Source organism: Acipenser ruthenus, chromosome 4 (assembly GCF_902713425.1).
Source record: "Acipenser ruthenus chromosome 4, fAciRut3.2 maternal haplotype, whole genome shotgun sequence".
Taxonomy (NCBI): Eukaryota; Metazoa; Chordata; class Actinopteri; order Acipenseriformes; family Acipenseridae; genus Acipenser; species Acipenser ruthenus.
Genome location: NC_081192.1, coordinates 43,589,082 through 43,613,645, shown reverse-complemented (window position 1 = coordinate 43,613,645; position 24,564 = coordinate 43,589,082). Strand labels below are relative to the sequence as shown.

The 24,564-nt window shown below is 37.9% G+C and overlaps 1 protein-coding gene across 3 annotated transcripts; it reads left to right on the top strand.

Annotated features, from left to right (window-relative positions):
- Nucleotides 1–504: 504 nt before the first annotated feature.
- LOC117400571 (frizzled-6-like) lies at nt 505–24,260 on the top strand. 3 transcript variants are annotated; one of them, XM_034000722.3, is made up of 7 exons: nt 505–641; nt 2,473–2,929; nt 14,207–14,403; nt 14,913–15,933; nt 16,338–16,486; nt 17,997–18,440; nt 20,146–24,260. In XM_034000722.3, exons 2-7 carry the CDS (start codon nt 2,735–2,737, stop codon nt 20,315–20,317), a joined length of 2,178 nt encoding a protein of 725 aa, XP_033856613.3. In that variant the 5' UTR covers nt 505–641; nt 2,473–2,734; the 3' UTR covers nt 20,318–24,260. The 3 variants fall into 3 exon arrangements, with proteins under 3 accessions (XP_033856613.3, XP_058878407.1, XP_058878406.1); XM_059022424.1 differs by lacking the exon at nt 505–641 and adding an exon at nt 679–953; XM_059022423.1 differs by lacking the exon at nt 505–641 and adding an exon at nt 983–1,457.
- Nucleotides 24,261–24,564: the final 304 nt, after the last annotated feature.

Below are 24,564 nucleotides of genomic sequence, written 5' to 3'. Positions count from 1 at the left end.
TATACAACTAAGCAAGTTTTTTTTGACAGTTATTTAAAATCTTTATTTAAAAAATGTATTGCTTTTACTGATAAAAAAATGTTTTACTTGAATATTATTTTTTAGTTCATAGGGACTATTTTCTGTTGTGCAAGGTTATATCAAGATATCACATTATTTTTACATACAATTACCCATTTATGCAGTTGGGTTTTTACTGGAACAATCTAGGTAAAGTACCTTGCTCAAGGATACAGTAGCACTGGGGATTGAACCCATGACCCTCTGGTCAAGAGTCCAGAGCCCTAACCACTACTCCACACTGCTGCCCTAAACTATATAGATTTCTCCTTTCTATTTTATAAAACGATTATAAATCCGTTTTATAAAAGCAATAAGGCACTTGAGGACATGGGTTTTGCTGGATGTTGTCGAGTAGCTGCAACCAACCAAGAAGTGACAATGCCCTCTCGTGCCTTATTGCTTAAGTCTCCCCCTCCCGGAATTATTCTGAAAGTTCAGCTCATTCCCAGTATAATTCCTGAAGAGGAGGGGCTTCTCCAGGAAGCAACACAACAAAAGATCATTAACAAAGATCAGAACAAACGCCTAAAAAAGGGAAACAGTTGGATCAAAAACATATAAAGTTATGTGAACTGGAGGTAAGTTGTAACAAGATATGAAATGCAAATAACGTTTGTTTTTTTTAAAACCGGCAACCTTTTTTTTTTTTTGCAGTTTACCGTGCTGGGACAGGGTTTATTTTGTTTTGTTTTTTGGAAGTAGCAGGCCCTTGCGTTCGTCCTGGAGACGGGTTTACGTGTTCTCATGGAGTTTGTGAGTTAAACGTGAGGTAGTCGCTGCGACTCAAGACCGAGGTTAAAAAAAAAAACTACATTAAAATACTATCAATGACAAAAATCTCTAGAGACTGATGAATAACGTGGTTGATATTTAAGCGTTGCGCGTGCTTTGTAAGTAATCTGATTGGAACGAAGTTACCTTTTTGTAGAAAACTGCTGTCTTTCAAGTAAACAATAACGTTGATATCAGAAAGAAAATGACTTGTAAAAAGAATTACCTACGTCAATAAAGTAGTGTCCCTAGTTTCACCAATGACAGTACCTGGCATAAGATATTCACCTGTTCATGTATGTTAATATGTACAGCGTATACAATCTAGTTTGTGTAACTGACAGGGTAGATGTTATGGTGTTATTTTTGCAACCTAAGTGCATTGCCTAACATTATTTTCCACTGAATTTGATCGAGACCTGTTTTTAAAAACGTACATTGCTGCTTAATTAAGCAGTAAGCTACAGGAATAATTTAGCAAAAGATACCTACCAGGCTTGCCAGTGGGAAAATCCGAGACAAAGTCGATTCGTCTTAGTTACAGCTACAGAATATGGCAAGGATAAGATTTGTATTTCCAATGAAAGCAGAGCTTTTTACTTTTCATGAAGCTGATAACCACGGTGAGCGTAATCATATTGCATATTGTTAAATACATTTCTTGTGGTTCTTTTTAGAAAATTATTAGGTCGTTGGTCAACAGTAAGATTGTATTTCGCTCTGTAAACAGTTGCATGCAGAGGTATGTATGCACGTCTGTATATATTTATTTCTAGGGTGTTTAAACAGGCAGTTATAGTAAATTCAATTAAACTTGTTTGCACAAGGCGTATTTCGAGATTTTGTGCAATACATAACCCCAGTTCTTTCAGTATAGAGGGATAACGTGACCACTACATGTGTTTCAGCTTTTGATGGAAACATTTAAAACACCTGTTCATGACTTCACTTTGAGTACTGGCTGATGAGTGAAGCGCCCTAACAAATGAAGATCTGTGGATAATGTAAATCGTGTCCAGACTTTTCTGCAAACATGGACGTATTTTAAAAGTACAAATTCAATATGTCCAGTAGATAACATGGATGCTGCGCATATCTGAGGAGTTGATGGCATACCAAAAAGAGAATGTGGTATTTATTTTTGAATACCGTATATTGAAAATTTGAAATTGGGTATACTGGCTGCAATCTGTACTGCAACCAGTAGCCAATGAGAACTTTGGCTAATATTTTCAGGAATTTTGGAGATCGTAGTCCCAAGTGCAGTGGCATTGACCAGTTTAAGTGTGGGAACCGCTCCCCATACCACCCACATCCGATCTGATGCTGCTGGGGTGTGGTATCTTTTTTTAAAATTATTATTACATACAGTATAAGGCCAAATTTGTTTTGCATTCGTTTTGCTGTGTGCCCAAGGCTTAGGTGTAAAACAAAAACCTGGATGTCAGCTGTGTCCCTGCACACATGATGGGCTCTGTCCTGTACAATTAAAATCTTTCCTAAACACCAGTTAATTAAATAATTAAAATTATTATCATCGGTTCTCTTTGCTCAAGTTATTGAAAATGATCTGATTGATTGGGCAATGAATTATGTTTGCTGTGTTTTCTTAATGGTTGTCTTCTTTTTTTAATTTAGTACTGGATACCAGTCTACAATCAACTGTGTGAAACTGAACCTAGACACTTGTATCAGAACCAAGGGGGAGCTTGTGGCAATCTGTTGATTGTGGCTGCCAGTATTTGACACTGTCATGGTAATTACCTACATAAGCAAAGAATGAAGATGATCATTGACCTCTGAAGTGACTGAACAGTTGACAAATGGAGTCTTGTATTTGGAGATAAGTCCAAACCATATTTTGTTGAAGTACAGTGTATACTTAAACAGCCAAGATACAATGCAAAAAATGCTGAGATTGGGATTTTTTGTGTTGTGTTTGGAGGTGATTGGGGTACCCCTGATCCAGGGACACAGCGCTTTCACTTGTGAACCCATTCAAGTTCACAGATGTCTTGGGATGCACTACAACATGACATTTTTTCCTAATATGATGGAACATTATGACCAAGATATTGCTGCCAAAAAAATGGAGGTGAGTTGCATATAATTCTTATTTTATCTGTGACGATAGTATATACTGCATCTGGAGCTATTTGCTATTTTCCAGAAGACATTTGGCACTATCATATGAAAAGTAGTAGGGCTTTTGGCTCTTGAAATCAAATTTTAAAGTTGATTTAAAAAAAAAATAATAATAATTAGTTATAGTTTCTGTCTCCGCAGGTTACAAGTTATTTTGCTCCTGGATTTGTCTGCATCTTTTGGACAAACATAATAAAAATTTGAATGCACAAGAATAACTAGAATTTAAGACAACTTGGTGGTTTATCCCCAATACATTTGACCAAACATTTATTCTGCACAAAACAATGTCATTGCATGTGTTTGCATGTGACAGACTGACAAACTGACTTGTAAAAGAGAGATGCAGCTTTTAGGCTATATATTACAAAATATGTGTTGGGGATTCCATTTGCTAAACATGTAAATCAGAAAAGTATGCTGCAGTATTTCATTTTTGCTCAAATGCCTGTTTATATTATGGTTAAAATAGTGCCACTTTCATTATGACCTGCATTAAAAATCCCTGATGGACTGTAATTAAAATTGTAATTAAGATTGTATTGCAGAATTGTCCAGACCTAAGCTTATTAGTTTCTGCCTCTTCTGTCCTTTACAGTCACTTCCTTTTAAACAGATACAATAAACTTCTTTATGTTGCAGCCCTTTTAGACAATTTTTTCTGAAGATCTTAATACCATAAGATATCCATCTCTGAGAATGAGGGCTTCTTAAATAGAAGCACCTGACTGAACACTGCCACTTTAGACTCATGTAAAAAATAGTTTTGTAATCATTTCACCATCTGGTTAAACAGCACTGGCATCTCTTAATGTGTGTTTGGCAGCATCATAACATTCTTGTACTGTACCTAGCTTGTATTATGAGGATGGCTTTGTTGATTCAAGTTGCTGAGATTATCATGTTACCTGCCGGAGGTGAAGCTTTGTTATTGTATATCCAGTGTACAGTACGCTTATGTACTGTGTACCATAAGGCTTGATTACCATGGCAGATTTCACTCTACTTTGTCAAGTCAGATGGATGAAACACATTAATTAAATTATTTACCTGTTACTATTGTGATTCTATTTGCTGGTATTGCATGGTGACTTTTCTTGGCTTTCAGTGACTGCTTTTGATGGCTTGGCATCCATACAATATACCCAGTGCATTTTAAAGGTGCCTTTAATTCTCTTTATCTTCATACATTTTTGAGCTCTTTGTAGGTTGCCAAAAGACTTCTTATCTGGGCTTTTATTTATTTTTTATTATTATTTTTTTAATAATAATAACTTGACCGCTACTTTCTGGTATTGCTCAAAATAAAAAGCGTGTGAGCATTATTGCAGGTTGTAAAGAGGGGTATCTTAGACACAGCACTGTTGTAAAAGAAAAATGTTTATTGGAATAATGTAAAATATGCCTCCTCGTTTTTTGATTTTTTGTTTTTGTTTTGTTTCTTAAATATGTTTAGTAATTTAGGGAAAAGTACATTATTTTTAAATCATTTATTTTAAATCTTAGTTGGCATTATTTACCAAACAAATGAGGTGTAGAATACACACACACACACACACACACGGTCGAATTGGGTACTGTAGCACACGCAAGTGTGTGCTGGGAGGGAGTTATTGTAAATCAAATATGCTGTGTAAATGACACTGGAGAATAGATTTCGAATGGGAGTCCAATGAATTGCCGTTAGCTAATCGTGGGAATTATGCATTCTCCTTTGATTGCCGGTGAAAATCGAAAATCTTGTCCCGCATGGGGTGGATAATCTTCGACCAAATCCTTCGACGTGCATGGGTACGAACATTATGCAGCATACTGAGAACTGCTTAAATCAAATAACACAGATGGAAGGGCTCAATGTATAGTACCTCTGTTGCAACAAAATACAGCAAACTGTCCAGAGAGGTGATAATGTTTTTAAAGATTCATAGTTACATAATTTCACTATTCGATTCAGGATTAATAGGATTTGCAGACAAGTCCTTATTTCGTTCACAGTACAGAACAGTATGTCTGTAAACATATTCCAATTGAGTGAAACTCAGACTATAGTCTTTAGTGAAAGTACAGTGAAACTTTTTTTTAATCTTAACTGAGGAAGGAAGGAAACACCCACATTCAAACAAAGAGAAAAACAACAAAATATTCCTGGAAGTGAGTCATACCCACTTGCTTTGTTTAGTCTAGCCCACCCCTCCGTTTGAAATACAGTTGCAGCTACACTTCAAAGCTCAATTTTTGAGAGCGCTCATTTTACTCAGTAAATTAAACTTGAGTTTGTACAAGTTTTAGTATTGGCTCAACAGTAAGGCACGTTGTTTCTGAATCTAAAACTGTTAATGTTTCTGCACCCCCCAGTAGAAAGTTATAGGCCTTTTTATGCTGGTTAAGGAAACACAGCTATCAAATATGTTTCAAGCACAATTACCTGACTTGCTGTTGTGAGAGGCCATTGTTACACGTGGATTATAGAGAGTGACAGCCATGCTCTTTCTTTTTGGTTATTTAGCTAAGGCTTTTTTTTTTTATTTTCATTAAGTACAGTGCAGGAGAGAATTCAGTTTTTTACACTTATAATCACAGCGGTTTTAAATTCCAACACGTAGTTGGAGTATCCGGTCGCACAATTATTTGCTTCAAGTGTGATACTAGGAAGTAGTAATCAGTGATGCTCAATTTCTCCTTCATAACAAGCAGCAGACATTGCTGCAGGCTAGTATCTGAGTTACACTATAAACAATAGAGCCTTCACCCCTTCTCCTTTTAACCCATTCATCTGTAGGCTATAATCAATCAGGTTTGATAGGTTTGCATAACACAAGATCACATTTTTAGAGGCGATTTACAAATGTAATGCCCAGAGAATTTGTCTAAACTCAGATAATAGTTAGTATGCACTATATGGTAGGTATATTGACCAGAATAGCCAACATAATAATAACAATAACAATAACAATAATAATAATAATATAATCACATTTTCATTTATGCATTTATTCATGATACCACACTACCATAGACAAAATGCTATTCCCAAACAACTTAAAACATTACTGAGGTCAACTTACAGACTCCTCTATAAAATTACTGTAGCAAAAGTAGAGAGGAAATTAAAAAATATCATAGTTGTTTTTGACCATATCTGGGTGGGGTAAAAATGTACTGTGGTGTAAAGGATTAAAGGAGTCTCACTCTGCTACATAGTTCCAAATTCTAAAGATTTTTTTTTTAATTTAGTCATTGCCAATTATTTTTATTATTTTCTCCCAATTTGGAATGGCCAATTATTTTTAGGCTCCACTCACTGCTACCACCCCTGTGCTTACTCGGGAGGGCGAAGACGAACACACGCTGTCCTCCGAAGCGTGTGCCGTCAGCCGACCGCTTTTTTTCACACTGCGGACTCACCATGCAGCCACCCAAGAGCTACAACGTCGGAGGACAACGCAGCTCTCAGGCAGCTTTCAGGCAAGCCCGCAGGCGCCCAGCCAGACTACAGGGGTTGCTGGTGCGCAGTGAGCCGAGGACACCCTGTCCGACCTAAACCCCCCCCCCCCCCCGGGCGACACTCAGCCAATTGTGCGCCGCACCTTGGGAGCTCCCGTCCGCGGTCAGCTGTGGAATAGCCTGGACTCGAACCGGCGACGTCAAGGCTATAGAGCGCATCCTGCACTCCACGCTGAGTGCCTTTACCGGATGTACCACTCGGGAGCCCCAAGATTTTTTTTAAATGGCTGTAACCCCCCCCGCATCCCACCCCCACCCCCACACCGGCAAACAAAAATAACTTGGGACTTCACAGTGCTGCAGGACAGGGGAAGGTAGAAACATTTCTTTTTTTCAGCTGTAAAGCTAAAAGTTTTCAGAAAATTATATATTCTGTAATTTAAATGAGCCTCTAAATGTAAACTGTAATTTCTCGGACTGTGTTGCTGAGAAGGTCTGCCATTTAATTAAATGTCATGATAACCAGATGTGAATTCAACTTCTGACCTGTAGCTTGGGTTGTGATGCCAGACTCCTCATTTAGCCGTTTTGGCTTTAAATAATGTTAGCTGTTAGGCAAAAAAAAAAAAAAAAGTGTGGTTCTGGTCACCCGACCGACCCTATTTTTTCCACCCGACCCTAAATATTTTTTGCTGATAACGAGCTACATTTTTCCATATCAATCTGGAAAATTGATCGCTGTACGCTGCATCGTTTTTGTTCTTGCGATTTTCCAGAAACCTCGTGCAAACAACATCTTCAGTTTCATGTAAATTGTCACTGTCTGAATATCACCAAGTACCGGTAGTTGTTTTGAAAAGTAGTTGTTTGAAAAATGCAACCACATACCAGAAAAAAATATATATATATTATATTCACGATTTGCCACAAATCATTGTGGATTGCTTTGTAAATACTGTATTACGAAATTATAACAAAATCTTCTGAATAACTTTGGAAAGTCTTCATGGTTGCCATAAATAATTTTCCTGGATTGAAAGCTCTTAAATGTACTTCTGTGTGAACTGTAAAAGGAATACTTGAACATTGAAAACATTGAAGCTGATGCCTTTCAAATACTGTTCCACGAAAAAAGTTAAGCAGGTAGGTAATTTATTTCAAAGTTCCCTAACAATCCAATTAATATATATTTTAACGTCCATTTAACTGCTGTCAGCTACTTTTGTACATGTCCAACTACTAAAACGTACAGAAATATCTGAAAGTGAAAATAACTTTAATTTCTTACCAGTACTGTATCCATGATCAACACTGTTTTCTTTATATTGTCATCTCAAAACATGTTAAATGTACACAAAGCCAGATAAAAAAAAATAATAAATAAATCAACGCGGTAAAACACATAATCAGAACAATTAAACTAACATCCATTTTTAAGTATAAATTGCTCTGCTATTATCTGTTTCAGTTTTGTACTCATAAAAAGCCATTACAGGAGCAGCATAGCACCAGTCTATCGCTCTACCACCAAGTAATAAATTGGAATAGTCGTCTGCCTTTGTGTTATGTAGGTATTCCAGTCCGTGGGTCCATATGAACTTGGAACCCGGGACCACCATCTCTTGTCCAGCTGTTGTGCTTCCTGCAGCTCTTCCTCCTCATTCTCTATTGTTCCAAAAAGTGAAGAAATTTTCAGAATTGCTCTTAATATAGGAATGTTGACTAGGGTTTAGGTTATAATGTCATGTGTGTGTGCGTGTTTGTGTGTGTGTATGTTGGGGTTGTCAAAAATACCGATACTACCGCGATACCAAATTTCAAAAACTGTTCTGAGCTTCATTAATTATGCATTCGGTAATACCGAAAAACAGAAAGTATCGGAGGACTCGTATAATGAAAATTGCATGTTTGCGTCCTTCATGTAAAAGACGGAGTCGTACTAAAAAAAAAAGCTTCCCTTTATGTCCGCGCAGGGACACCATACACTCCAGGTGGAAACAACGATAACGAGACAGCCAGGAGTAAAAGGTTAAGATGGAAGGCACACAAGCCCGGCAGCCTGCGCTCTTAGAAAAAGAGAACAGCAGGAGTGCTGTGTGGAAATATTTTGTTTATGAAGCGAATGAGCAGGGCAAAGCAAAAGATCCATCCAAGCCCATATGCAAACGGTGCTTTAAGACGGTACAAACAAAAGGAGGCAACACCTCAAATTTAGCGAAGCATTTGGCGGACAGGCACCCTGACCTCTTCAAATAATTCAGACAGGTTAGCGACAGCATAGATTATTGAATGAATGCATCACATATATAAGTTAAAAATACATGTCCTCAATGAAAACGATGGGGAAATGCGAAATTAAGAAAGCAAGCTAGCTAACTTAGCGCTAATGTGTACAGTGTTGTGCTCTACGTTGGAGTGATAGAAAGTATTTGTCTGCCTTCACATTAATGTTACAAATAACGACTCTAATAACAAAAAACGAGGTTAGTCTAGCTTTATTGCGGTCGCCCCCGGGCTCTGCCTTCTAAGAGGTACTACACGAGAGCTGTATATCATAGGCGCATATGGCTGTCACTCTTGGAAAGGCGGACTGTGGCTTTCTAATTATACCCAATATGGGCATCTAAGTCGGTGAGAATTTGACTGACTGCTTCACGCTGTGAGAGCACTGGATGGAGCAGACGTGCAGGATAGCAAAGAAAACATTGCCAAACAAAATAAAACAAGATTGCGTTTTCCTTGTTTTTGATCATTTTCTTCTTTTTGATCATTTTCTTCTTTTATATTATTTTGCATTTCTTGCGTTTTCTATAGTTTTGTTATAAATGGCTGTAACTTTTGTTCTGGTGTTCCAATTTTAATTCTTTCATTTTTAATGTGTTCCCAAGACCTTGAAGTTTGATTGTAAAATACATTTGTTTTCTACTCGGAGCACTGAAAAAATTATTTATTGACAACAAATCTTTTTTTCTAAAAAGCGTATTTTATTTTCATCCTGCCATTCATTAGTTTTTTGTTTATTATTATTTATTTCTTAGCAGACGCCCTTATCCCGAGCGACTTACAATTGTTACAAGTTATCATTATTTTTACATACAATTACCCGTTTATACAGTTGGGTTTTTACTGGCGCAATTTAGGTAAAGTGCCTTGCTCAAGGGTACAGCAGCAGTGTCCCCCACCTGGGAATGAACCCACGACCCTCCGGTCAAGAGTCCAGAGCCCTAATCACTACTCCACACTGCTTTCCTATGTTTCTTTACTAAATTTAGTGGGTATCAAATCAAACAATGGATTTTTTTTATTTTCTGAATCCCTAGTTTGTGCTGATTTATTCCACATATGGTACTTATATGAAACCCCTGTAGTCACAGTTATACGCACAAATACAATAACAGTAAAAACTTTGAGAACTTTTCTCCGTCAGTAATGTACAGAGCACTCACCTGAATCACTTAATAGAAATCTCAAATTCATCCACTTTGTAGTTTTACTTCATTTCACTACCAAAAACAACAGAACTATTAAAGGGCCAGTCAATCAAAGTCCTACACAAAAAAAAATTCTTAAGTGATAATATGCAAATTACATTTACTGCTCCTGCACTGTTTGACCTAGAGTCAAGATTGTTTACATTTATTAAAGGAATGTTCTCTTATTTTGCGTGTTAAGAAGTTTTTTTTTTTGCCGTGGTATTGAAGAGGTATCGAGTATCGTGAAACTGAACTGGTATCGTATCGAAGTGGGGGGGGGGCAATAACTTTTTCACACCCTAAGATTGCATGTTTGATTACCTTGCAAACCAAACAAATGAAAGAAGCACCAAACTTTGGTGTCATTTTTTCTCTGACTCCCTCTATATACTACTACAACCTACAAAAAAATCTGACCAAATACAATGTGAAAAATTTGCAAAAATGCAGAAAATCAGACAGGGCAAATACTTTTTCACGGCACTGTAGATAGATATATATAATATTTCTTTTAAATTTTGAGGTGGCATTGCCTCCTTAGTCTCCTCTGTTATAAATTCTCAATCCAAGACTGCTGTTAACTTTTAGGATGAGTCTAGTTTTGCAAAGCAGGTATGTCTGCTTCTTTTGGTTGGATTATAACCAAGTTTATTGGGAGATTTATTATTTTTATTTTTTTAAATGATAAAACACATTATTTTAGTAGTGTATATAACAGGTTGAGACTGAAAATCGCCCCAGTGCTGGTTTTAAGTTTCAAGAACACAAGCAGCCTTTTACTTTGCAGTCATGCACCATTCTAGTTTGCCACTATGGCTGTTAATATGCTTGTCCATAGCTTGAACACAACACTGACTGTAAAATGAATGGTTACTTGATAATGGCAGCAAGGTTTAATCACAAACTTCTTTAGTTCACGGAGCAATAAGTATTGAAAAACCTAGCCAACAAGGCATAGAATAGTGTAGGGAGATTTAATGCATTAAGTTGAAGTGAACTTTACAATAAGTCAACAGAGTTAAGAACATAAGAACATAAGAAAGTTTACAAACGAGAGGAGGCCATTCAGCCCATCTTGCTCGTTTGGTTGTTAGTAGCTTATTGATCCCAGAATCTCATCAAGCAGCTTCTTGAAGGATCCCAGGGCGTCAGCTTCAACAACATTACTGGGGAGTTGGTTCTAGACCCTCACAATTCTCTGTGTAAAAAAGTGCCTCCTATTTTCTGTTCTGAAAGCCCCTTTATCTAATCTCCATTTATGACCCCTGGTCCTTGTTTCTTTTTTCAGGTCAAAGAAGTCCCCCGGGTTGACATTGTCTATACCTTTTAGGATTTTGAATGTTTGAATCAGATCGCCGCGTAATCTTCTTTGTTCAAGACTGAATAGATTCAATTCTTTTAGCCTGTCTGCATACGACATGCCTTTTAAACCCGGGATAATTCTGGTTGCTCTTCTTTGCACTCTTTCTAGAGCAGCAATATCCTTTTTGTAACGAAGTGACCAGAACTGAACACAATATTTTAGGTGAGGTCTTAGTAATGCGTTGTAGAGTTTTAACATTACTTCCCTTGATTTAAATTCAACACTTCTCACAATATATGCAAGCATCTTGTTAGCCTTTTTTATAGCTTCTCCACATTGTCTAGATGAAGACATTTCTGAGTCAACATAAACTCCTAGGTCTTTTTCATAGATTCCTTCTTCAATTTCAGTATCTCCCATATGATATTTATAATGCACATTTTTATTGCCCGCATGCAATACTTTACACTTTTCTCTATTAAATTTCATTTGCCATGTGTCTGCCCAATTCTGAATGCTGTCTAGATAATTTTGAATGACCTTTGCTGCTTCAACAGTGTTTGCCACTCCTCCTATTTTTGGGTCGTCTGCAAATTTAACGAGTTTGCTTACTATACCAGAATCTAAATCATTAATGTAGATTAGGAATAGCAGAGGACCTAATACTGATCCCTGTGGTACACCACTGGTTACCTCACTCCATTTTGAGGTTTCTCCTCTAATCAGTACTTTCTGTTTTCTACCTGTTAACCACTCCCTAATCCATGTGCATGCATTTCCTTGAATCCCTACTGCGTTCAGTTTGAGAATTAATCTTTTATGCGGGACTTTGTCAAAAGTTTTCTGGAAATCTAAATAGACCATGTTGTATGCTTTGCAGTTATCCATTTTCAATGTTGCATCCTCAAAAAAGTCAAGTAGGTTAGTTAGACACGATCTCCTTTTCCTAAAACCATGCTGGCTGTCTCCCAGGATATTGTTACCATATAGGTAATTTTCCATTTTGGATCTTATTATAGTTTACATATAATAGAAGTCAGGCTTATTGGTTTGTAGTTACCTGGTTCGGTTTTGTCTTCCTTTTTGTGGATCGGTATTACGTTTGTTATTTTCCAGTCTGTCGGTACAACCCCTGTGTCAAGAGACTGTTGCATGATCTTGGTTAGCGGTTTGTAAATAACTTCTTTCATTTCTTTGAGTACTATTGGGAGGATCTCATCTGGCCCAGGGGATTTGTTTATTTTAAGAGCTCCTAGTCCCTTTAACACTTCTGCCTCTGTTATGCTAAAGTTATTTAAAATTGGATCGGAACAGGTCGACATGTGGGGCATGTTGTCCGTGTCCTCCTTTGTAAAAACCTGTGAAAAGTAATCATTTAATATATTTGCTATTTTTTTTTTCCTTCATCTATGATTTTGCCATTTGTGTCTCTTAGACATTTAACCTCCTCTTTGAATGTTCTCTTGCTGTTATAATATTGGAAAAATATTTTGGAATTGGTTTTAGCCCCCTTAGCAATATTGATTTCTATCTCTCTCTTGGCCTTTCTACTTCCTTTTTGACTTGTGTTTGCAGTTCCACGTACTCTTTTCTGTGTACTTTATTTTTGGTCCCTTTTAAACGCTCTGTGAAGTGCCTTTTTTCGCTGAATATTTTTTTTAATTGATCTATTAAACCATTTGGGCCATTTTGTTTTAGATTTAGATTTGTCTACTTTTGGGATGTAATTGTTTTGTGCCTCTAGTACTACATTACTACAAAAAAACAGCCATCCTTTTTCAGTGGATGTTTTCTCTATTTTACTCCAATCTACTTCTGTTAGTCTCTGTTTCATACCTTCATAGTTTGCTTTTCTAAAATTGTAAACCTTAGCTTTAGTCATTACTTTTGGGGTTTTAAAAAATATTTCAAATGAGACCATGTTGTGGTCTGAGTTTGCCAATGGCTCTCCTGACCTCTGTTTTAGTTATTCTGTCTTCATTATTTGAAAAGACTAAGTCAAGGCATGCCTCACCTCTAGTCGGTGCCTTGACAAATTGCGTTAGGAAGCAGTCATTTGTCATTTTCACCATTTCAATTTCGTCCGTCGTGCCCCCCCATCGGGTTTTCCCATTTTATATAGGGGAAGTTGAAATCCCCCATTAGTATGGCTTCTCCTTTTCTACACGCATTTCGAATGTCATTGTACAACAGATTATTTTGCTCAGCGTCTGAATTTGGCGGTCTATAGCATGCTCCTATTATTATGCCCTTTGAATTTGTGTCCATTATTCTGACCCATATTGATTCTGCATTGTTTTCTTTGTCCTGATTTAACACCTGGGCTTGAAGACTATTTCTTATGTATAGCGCTACTCCTCCGCCTCTTCTGTCCTGTCTGTCTTTCCTATATAGTGTGTACCCACTAATATTATATTCGTCTCCATCACTCTCAGACAACCAAGTTTCTGTAACACCTATCACATCGTAGTTACTTGTTAGTGCAGTAGCTTCAAGTTCTAACATTTTATTTCTGAGACTTCTAGCATTAAGAGAAATACATTTAATAGTGGTCTTACCTGAATTGTTGCCCTTGTTTTGATGTGGTCTCCCTTCTGTTTTTTTGTTTTCTCCCCCCTTCCTTTCTAGTTTAAATGCTTCTGGACCTCCTGAAGGATCATTTAAATTTGTACTGATTTGTAATCAGTTTGTACTGCTGCACTTGCTTCAAGACGATGGCCCAGTGTATTTTGTTTATTATTGTAAAAACCCAAACTTGTATGTAAAACCATTTTTTTGACTGACTCGCTGTGTGACCCTGAGCAAGTCACTTAACCTCCTTGTGTTCTATCCTGCGGATGAGATGTTAAATCAATGTCCTATTGTAAGTGACTCTGCATATAATGCACAGTTCACAGCCTACCTCTGTAAAGCGCTTTGTGATGGTGGTCCACTATGAAAGGTACTATATAAAAAAAAGAATATTATTATGTATTTATGTATTTATGTATTTATTTTCTTTTTTCAGCCGTTTGTTCCACTGATCAGTCTTGGCTGTTCTCCAGAAGTCCACAAGTTTATGTGTGAGGCGTTTGTGCCAGCCTGCACTGACCAAAACAAAGTGATTCACCCGTGCAGGAGCCTGTGTGAGCGAGTGCACTCTGACTGTGCAAAGGTGATCGATACTTTTGGAGTCACATGGCCCCCGGAGCTTGAATGTGGCAGGTACAGTACTCTGAATTTAAGTGGGATATCTTGGCAAAATGTGATTTGAAGCTTTTAAGCTTTTGTGTTTTTCTTTATGTATGTATGTATGTATGTGTAATTTTTTATTTATTAATTTTTGTCCTGGTAAATGCATTGCCGTGTGGTGTGCAGGGTGAGTCATACACTTAAGGGAGCTCAGATTCTAATCTTTGCTAGGCATCCCATAAGGAAGCATTGCAATGTCCTAGCAGTCCCGCAGGTTGCGGAGGTAAGATTGTCAGGAACTGTTTCACCTCCCCACACCGCACTGCAGTAGCCCCTACTAGACAGATGGCTGGTGAGCTTCAGCATACACCAAGTGGATGGCAGCTGGTTAACATATGTTGTCGGGGTGATTGGATTGTTGTGAGCTGTTGCTGTGGTAATACAACACAATAGGACAACTGGGGAGAAAAACAGGGGTAAAATAATTGGTTGTTGTACTGAAAATCATTCTGACGCTGTCAATTTGTTTGAACATTATTTAGGTTGGAAGAATGTCGAGGTTCTCAGTCTGGTACTCCGGCTCCTTCCACAAAGCATGCAGTCACCCAGAAGACAGCCCAGCCTGTGCAGAGGGACTATGGATTCTGGTGTCCTCTGAAACTCAAGACCCCGGTTGGCCAGAGTTCCATGTTTCTGGGAGTGAGTGACTGCGCACCGCCATGTGCGAACATGTACTTCACAAGCGATGAAATCAAATTTGCCAAGAACTTCATTGGGATTCTTTCCATCATCTGCCTTTGCGCAACACTGTTTACCTTCTTTACTTTCCTGATTGACGTCAAGAGGTTCAGATACCCCGAGCGTCCGATCATCTTCTACGCCGTGTGTTACAGCATCGTCTCCTTAATCTACTTCACAGGGTTCCTGCTGGATAACAGCACAGCTTGCAACAAGGCTAACGAGAAGCTGGGGCGCATGGAAACTGTAGTCCAGGGCTCGCAGAACAAGGCCTGCACTGTCCTCTTTATGCTGCTTTATTTCTTTTCCACAGCTGGAACAGTGTGGTGGGTTATTCTGACCATTACCTGGTTCTTGGCTGCGGGGCCCAAGTGGAGCTGTGAAGCTATTGAGAAGAAGGCAGTGTGGTTCCACTCCTCAGCTTGGGGGATTCCCGGGGCTCTGACAGTGATGTTGCTGGCCATGAACAAAGTGGAGGGCGATAGTATCAGTGGGGTGTGCTTCGTGGGTCTGTATGACGTGGACGCACTGCGCTACTTCGTCCTGGCCCCCCTGTGCACTGGTGTGGTTGTGGGTCTGTCTCTGCTCTTGGCTGGCATCATCTCCCTCAATCACGTGCGGCAGGTGATCCAGCACGACGAGCGGAACCAGGAGAAGCTGAAGAAGTTCATGATCCGGATCGGCGTCTTCAGCTGTCTTTATCTGGTGCCATTGGTTACCCTGCTTGGGTGCTACATCTACGAACAAAGTCACCGGACCACTTGGGAAATGACGTGGGTCAATGACCACTGCGAAGAGTACCACATCCCCTGCCGACCTTACCAGGTATCTATGTAAATATAGACCTAGGTTGTATAGAAAACTGTGTATCCTGATATATTTTGAATTGATTTCCATTCCACCTACAGCTACAGCCAAAAGTTTTGCATCAACCTGTAGAATTAACTTGCTTCATAAAGTCGAATGAAACCTGCTGAATAATGTTACGTTAACATATTGAATTACATACTGCTTTGTAGTTTTCCGTATACTTAAAAAAACCTGTCAAGTTGAAAAATGTGACATTTCAAAATCTAATATGAAATACTGTACTACTATTATGACTTCCGGTAGATTTTTTGTGATATCATTTTGTAGATTCTTTGATTGCATGATGTTAAATAAAACATCTAAATTATGTCTCAATCCTAATCCTATATATATTTTGACTGTGTTACTTTTTCTTTCAGATTAAGACATTAGCAAGACCAGATCTTTCCCTGTTTCTGGTAAAATATCTGATGACCCTGATCGTTGGCATCTCTGCCGTCTTTTGGGTCAGCAGTAAGAAGACGTGTTCAGAATGGGCATTTTTCTTCAACAAGACTCGCAAGAGAGAGTAAGGAAATCTTTTAAACTGTTTTTGCATTCTTTCATAGTAAACAACTCATGTTTAGATTTTAAGTTGTGAAGCCTAGCTGTAGTTAGTATTGGGAGCTCCTGTCTCGATTTGAAATCCAAACATGACCATAAGTGTTGTGCCTCAGTCTGCTGTAAACATATCCCAAATAAAGTAGAATATGGTATCTGTGTTGGACTGGCCAAGATTAACAATAAATATTTTGAATAAAAAAGGATTTTTGACAGCTACTTTTAAATTGAACACTGTTGTGTCTACCATTGCTGTCTCCAGCATTGGATAATTTCAAAGCATATGACATGGTTTATTTAGCTTTCCAGCATAAAATATTAATCCTCAAACTGAACGCAGTAGGGATTCAAGGAAATGCATGCACATGGATTAGGGAGTGGTTAACATGTAGAAAACAGAAAGTACTGATTGGAGGAGAAACCTCAAAATGGAGCGAGGTAACCAGAGGAGTACCACAGGGATCAGTATTAGGTCCTCTGCTATTCCTAATCTACGTTAATGATTTAGATTCTGGTATAGTAAGCAAACTTGTTAAATTTGCAGATGACTCAAAAATAGGAGTGGCAAACACTGTTGCAGCAGCAAAGGTCATTCAAAATGATCTAGACAGTATTCAGAACTGGGCAGACACATGGCAAATTACATTTAATAGAGAAAAGTGTAAGGTACTGCACACAGGCAATACAAATGTGCATTATAAATATCATATGGGAGATACTGAAATTGAAGAAGGGAACTATGAAAAAGATCTAGGAGTTTATGTTGACTCAGAAATGTCTTCATCTAGACAATGTGGGGAAGCTATAAAAAGGCCAACAAGATGCTCGGATATATTGTGAAAAGTGTTGAATTTAAATCAAGGGAAGTAATGTTAAAACTTTACAATGCATTAGTAAGACCTCACCTAGAATATTGTGTTCAGTCCTGGTCACCTCGTTACAAAAAGGATATTGCTGCTCTAGAAAGAGTGCAAAGAAGAGCGATCAAAATTATCCCGGGTTTAAAAGGCATGTCGTATGCAGACAGACTCAAAGAATCAAATCTATTCAGTCCTGAACAAAGAAGATTACGCGGTGATCTGATTCAAGCATTCAGAATTCTAAAAGGTATTGACAATGTCGACCGAGGGGACTTTTTCGACCTGAAAAAAGAAAAAAAAGGACCAGGGGTCACAAATGGAGATTAGATAAAGGGGCATTCAGAACAGAAAATAGGAGGCACTTTTTTACACACAGGATTGTGAGGGTCTGGAACCAGCTCCCCAGTAATGTTGTTGAAGCTGACACCCTGGGATCCTTCAAGAAGCTGCTTGATGAGATTCTGGGATCAATAAGCTACTAACAACCAAATGAGCAAGATGGGCTGAATGGCCTTCTATCGTTTGTAAACTTTCTTATGTTCTTATGTATGTATCATCTTTTCACATATCATTGTAACATACAACCAGGAATTAAAACTTGTGTTTATTTTGCTTCAGTCCCATCAGCGAGAGTCGAAAAGTGCTGCAAGAATCCTGCGAGTTTTTCTTAAAACAAAACTCCAGAGTGCAGCACAAAAAGAAGCACTACAAGCCGAACTCCCACAAGCTGAGGGTCATCTCAAAGTCGATGGGGACCAGCACAGGAGCAGCGGCAAACCACGGCACATCTGCAGTCGGCATCACCAATCATGACGTTTTAGCCCAGGCCACATTCTCAGAGATCAGGCCTTCATCGGATACTTCTGGGAAAGAGCTCGCAGAGCAGGGCAGTTCAACTCGGGCAGTCCAGCCTCGATCAAAATCCAGAGAACGGGTACCCTCTGGCCAGGCGTTGCCGTCACGTGCTTTGTCGGGGGATGTAATGGAGAAGAGGAGCAAAGCTGGGAGCTCTGGCAAAGTGAGCAGCCTCTCTGAGAGCTTGCAGCGAGTCCCTGATGGAAGGTAATCACTACACCATTAAGTAACCCTTACCAGAGTTTTTTTTTTTTCTTTGTTTTTTTTAAATCAAAACCGAAAAAGTAGCAGCAAATGGAAAAATAACAACCTCTGATTGGTTAAACAGCATCACATGACTGTGCGTATATATAGCATGTACCATGGCTTGCATACTAATGAGCCGCTTCACACTAAATAAATCACTATGCACCACGGCAAAGGTGCGCAATCAAACTTTTATCAGGGGCCGCATATCCAGAAAAATAGTTTAACCTCATGTGTGTACCGGGCCGCACATTAATAAAGAATAATCCGAGTTTAACCCTTAGCTGCAATATACATAGGCATATACATATAGGCAATTTCCCTTAGAATTACTGTTAATTTTATTTCGTACTGCACGATACACATCACAAACAAAATATACAAAACAATTAAAAACAAAGCATTAATATCGTACTGTTACCATATACACACACATTGCACAGTAACACAAAGTAAATTAAATATCTACTTGCTGAAGTGGTTTTTATTTTAGCTGACGAGTTGTTCAGTTGTAGCAGGCAATAATGTAGCAAAAGGCACAGGACAGTGACTTCCCTAGCACTCTTATGTTGGGAATGGGTTCTTTCAATGCAGCGGGTTTGTGCATTTGAGAAAGGAGAGGAAGACTCGTGAAATTAGTTAATTAGTTAGAGACAAGCTGATGAAAAGCAATTGCCCACAGCAGTACGAATTAAAATGGTATGCTGCACTTTATGCGAAAAATTTGAAAAAGCAAATTAACTAAGTTTAAAAAATATTTGCGATATATTAAGTGAAATGGAGTTAATGATCTGTCGGGCTGCTGTCAGATGATAAACGGGCCGCATGCGGCCCACAGGCCATGGGTTGCGTGTCCCTGCATCACTGCATTCTAAATTCCATGACAAACTGCCATTTTATTTGTGATTGGTTACAAAACCACTGCCAAAAATAAGTGACATTTCACCTATTTTTTTTAAATATATTTGGTGATGAAATGCCAGATAACTGGTACAACACCAACTTTCTTAGTGAAGACAGCAGTCCACCTGTAAAAAATAAAAATAAATAGTACACCAGCAACTGTCAAGAGCAGACACATAACAGTAGATGAGGAAAAGCTAAATGAAATAGAAAAAAAACAAAGATTGAAAAAACACTGTTAATGTACTTTGACTGGTTTAAAGAAAAAAAATATGGACATTAATTTCAAGGAAATAAGTAAAAAAAAAAAAAAAGTTATGCCAGTGCAAGAAGTTCAACTGGCTATTCAGTATTCAGTCTCCAGTTTTATAATGCTGAGCTGGACTAAATAGAAATTTTAACAGTAGAAGTTTTAACATCTCTGCTGACAGCGAGTTTAAAACCAATAGTGGTATATATCATGGGAACCACACAACCCATTGTGGTTTATACCTTACATATCTATCTCTATCTCTCTCTATCTCTCTATCTATTTATCTGCTTGATAATAAGAGTTTACATGGAGTATTTTAAAGCCCAAATAACTGCTGAAGAGGGCTAGAAACCATCAAGCATTTTTTTCTAATATGGTTATAAAGGTAAGTATTTTCAAGCTGTACAACACATCCTTTCAAAAAAAAAAAAATTCCAGTGTGATTTAACTGTACATGCTTTTCTTCAGTCATCAAAGTCTTTCTAATGATGATGGTCTCTTTTTCTCCAGATTGACCCCTAGAAGTGATTTTCTGGAGGGTCGTCCAGTACAAAGCAGTCATCCTCTGCCTCGCAGCTCTTCACAGCACAGCAGCATCAAGGGGTCCACTTCGTTTCTTGTACACATTGTTCCTGAAGAGAAGAAAGAGCAAAATCAGGACAACAGCTGCTCAAATGCCTGAAAGAACATCTCTGTTTCAGCTCATCACCTCTACACTTGGCTACATTTGTAGGAACTTTTTAGTTTTGTGACAGATAACTACTGACGTTAAAGATGCACAATATGTGTATTGTCAAAATTGTAAACTTGGTTGCTTTTCTGCAAAGAGAATCCGCCCCTAACCAACATGTCATCAGCAAGCGCATAAAAGCTCTCTGTGTTATTCTCCCATGTCTCTTTTGTTTCGGCCTCTCAGTCACGTGCTGGGAAGCCGAAATGGGAGTCGACCGCTTAGAACCTGGAGGAAGGGCTACCCTCAGCCACGGATGTACAGCTGAGGTTTCCCACTACATCAAAAATTAAAAATATATGAGTAGGGGGTTTTCCTTACCTGAGTGCTGAGTGGTTCATGTTTAGTTCTGCAGGGTGTGTGGTCAGTCTGGAGAGGCTGGGCTCTTTCCCCCAGTGCAGTCATGCTCTGGGGGACTGGCCATATCTCAGTTGCACATTTTCATACATTTTTTCAATATTTTGGGGGGTGCGTTAATGATTTATTATTATTTTCCAGTCATGGTTTGGCAGCCTTGTCTTTTGGGGGGAGGTGGCCCATAGCCACTTCCTATCTGTGGCACTGGGATGCATGATATTGTTCATGTTTTTCCAAGCCGACCTCACACAGGTAGCTGTCAAGCACCCATCGGCCAAATCTATCATTCACTCGGGCCCTGAGTGCCCATCACAGTCATTGGGCCCTGAGTGCCCATCACAGGTCATTAAATCTCTGCAATTGCAATCAATAAATTCATTCATTCATTCATTCATTCATTCATTCATTCATTGTGGATTCTTCATGCTGAAAGGGCTATTTAAGTGTGTGTGCGTTGTTTTTTAATTTTTATAAGCAATTTTATTTCCTAGGAGTATCACATCACCAAATTAACACTGAATTGTTCTGTAGTCATAACACTGAAAACTTTGTGGAAATTGTATATAACATACCATTATTACTGTCTTGAAGATTCAGATGAGTCTTTTAATACTAAGAGTTTCAATTACTTTAAATGTATTAGTTTTGTAGAGGTAGTTTTTATTAGGGATGCACCGAATCCAAGTTTTTGAGATTAGGCCGAATACCGAATCCATCTCAAAAGATTCGGCCGAATACCGAATCTACAAAAACTGTCAAGAAAACTGTTGAATGAAAAACAGACTGGCAGCTGCTAACAAGGTACACGCACAATCTATAGTCTTGAGTATTTTTAGTTAATAGTATTTTTATTACCAAATCGAAGTATATCCCTGAATAAGATTTTAGTTTGAAACTTACACAGTTTACCACTAGCCCCCCCCCCCCCCCCCCACAACAGAAATGTCAAAATACAGGAGAGCTGCATCTTTGCCATAACCCACTATTTTCTTTTATGATGTGACAGTAACATCTGACAGTTGTTCTCAGTATGATCTATATAATGTGTTTCACAGACAAAGCAACAAAGCACAAGAGTCTACAATAGTTTGCTGTTACTATATATTACAGGTTTACTGCATAACTTTACTCCATGTGATGTGACTTGTGCTGTGTTGCATACAGGGGGGGGGGGGGGGGTGTTTACATTCAGCAGCTGCGTGACGTGTTTAGTACGTGTGCCACCAATAATTTAGGGAGTTGAGAACTACGACAGAGTTCATCAAACATGTTCTTGTTCTTGAATACCTGTTATTAAATACAGCAGTTACGTTCAATACCGGATTTGTGTCTTTTATTTAAAGAAGAATTGCACACATTGGAGGGATGTTTTTAAATGGATGTGTGTTTGGGCAAAAAGTAGGTATTCGGGCCGAATCCGAAACCGAATCCTGGATTCGGTGCATCCCTAGTTTTTGTTGATGGTGCCTCCATTAATGTATAACAGTCCTTAGGCTATTTACAAATGTATTGCGGTTACAGTTTTCATAATGTGTAAGCAAGCAGGTATCCTCAGTTGCATAAATTCTTGTTCTTTAAATGTGAATGTGTTTTTTTTTTCAGATTTTTTTTTTTTTTTCCCGAAGAACCACAATATTTAGTCAACCATGTACTTATTTCAAGCATTGTTTCAAACATCATGCACCACAGCAGCCTGAATGACATTTAAACAAAGTAGATGTCTGCTAAGATGTATTCTATTATATCTGGTAAGCTCAATAAACAGTTTACTTTTTAGTCATTTCATGAGGTTTGGCAACTTTTATTGTTTTTTTGGTTTAAAAAAATTCAGATCTTTTGATTTCTTTTATTGCATGTACATTACACGTCAACATGTTATGTATTTATTGTCAAACGATACAATTTACTCCTTGCTGGCTTCTCTTATGAACTTGCAGACAAAATGAGAAATTTGGGTATGATCTTTGACCCAAATGTTTCTTTTGAGACACACATCACATCAAGAAATATCGCCAAATTAAGAAGTATTGTTTCCCACTCAGATACTGAGAGATTGAAGCATGCTTTTGTATCTTCTAGAATTGATTATTGTAATGTCCTATTCTCTGGTACTCATAGCTATGCTGTATCTCGACTGCAACTTGTACAAAATGCTGCAGCTAGAATCTTAACCGGGACTAAGAGACGAGATCACATTACTCATGTGCTAGCATTTCTGCACTGGCTTCCGGACTGATTCAGGATAGATTTTAAAGTGTTGCTTTTAACTTGTAAGGCATTAAATGGCCTTGCACTGTCGTATTTAAATGATCTTTTAATACCATATATTCCTAGACGCCCACTCAGATCACAGAATGCCAGGTTGCTTACTGTCCTAGAAATTAGAAAAAAAAAAAAAATCAACAAAAAAACAGGTGGTAGAGCATTAAGTTATAGGGCCCCAAAATTATATAATGATCTGCCAAGTTCTGTAAGGGAAGCACCAAGTGTCACTGCTTTTAAAACAAGATTAAAAACACCCTTTTATAATGTAAAGTTTTTAGGCTAAAATGATACTCCTTTTATTCTCTGCCTTGTTTTACTGTTCTATGTGTTTCTTTTGTTCTTGCTCTTCTTGCATTCTTTTATTAATATTTTTAATGTTTTTATTCATGTGAAGCACTTTGCAGCAATTTTTATTGTGAAAGGCGCTATATTAAAAATAGATTATTATTATTATATAGGTTAAAGACAATTCTTGCTTAAATCACTTCTCTTTTTGAGCTATATCAGATCTTTGAAGCCTGTTGTAGCAAGAAGTGGAAAGGTTACATTTTTTCTTTGCTGTCGGTATGGTGTCAATGTCTAATATCACAGTGTTGAAATTGCAGAGGTTTTACCTTTTTTGACATTTTTATTTGGTGAGAAAAATAACGTACCTGTATATAAACTGGTAAATGCGTAAATGTTTGTATTTTTCTTACTGCCTATAAGTGTTTAAACATAATTCTTGTCACATACCAAAGGAACACTTGCAATAAAACAAAATGGGAACAATTATTTTTTTACGGTTATAATTCCATTACAAATAATTAATCTGTATGTAGTATTTTAATGTACACTGTCTTGAAGTCTTCAGAAACCAATAGTTTAAGATTTCAATTAGTAGAGCCATAGTCACAAAAACATATCAGAATGCAGTTAGGGGAAAGGGAATGTATGCAAAAAGAAAAACAGGCCAGATGTTATTAGTAGATATTTAGTTATTGGGATGCAAGACATGAACCTGTATCTATACAGTATATATAGTTTATTGCAACAATGTGTACAACATGACAATGTTATTGCAACACCGCATACTAAGCTTGAAAAAACCTGATAATTACACAATTGCTTGGTGCTTTGTAGTTTACATTGAATGTCCACAACTTTATTTCTTTTTGCTGATCAAGATTTTTTTGTTACTGTCATTCTGTTCTGTATTTAGTACATAGCAATCGGTTTTGATACCATTTGTATTGATTGAGTTATACTTTGAATAAAATTATCTTCCTAAGAAGTGTCTGTTGTGTTGCATTGTTTGAGGAGTTGACCAGGAGTAGTCAAAAAGACCCTAGGTTTTTGATACAAGAAGACTATATTCCATGGACATGAGGGTAATCTTTGGGTGTTTATATCCCATGCATACCATGCAATAGGCCATACTGTGAATGTGTGTGTTTTTACCTCTAATTATATTGTGTCCATCGTTGATTTGTCCCTTTATTTTTTGATGGAAGAAAAAAAAAAAAAATTGCAAGAACAGTAGTTTTTACATTGTTAGGTACTAAATGTTAGTGACAGGTATACAGAGTCCCTTTGGA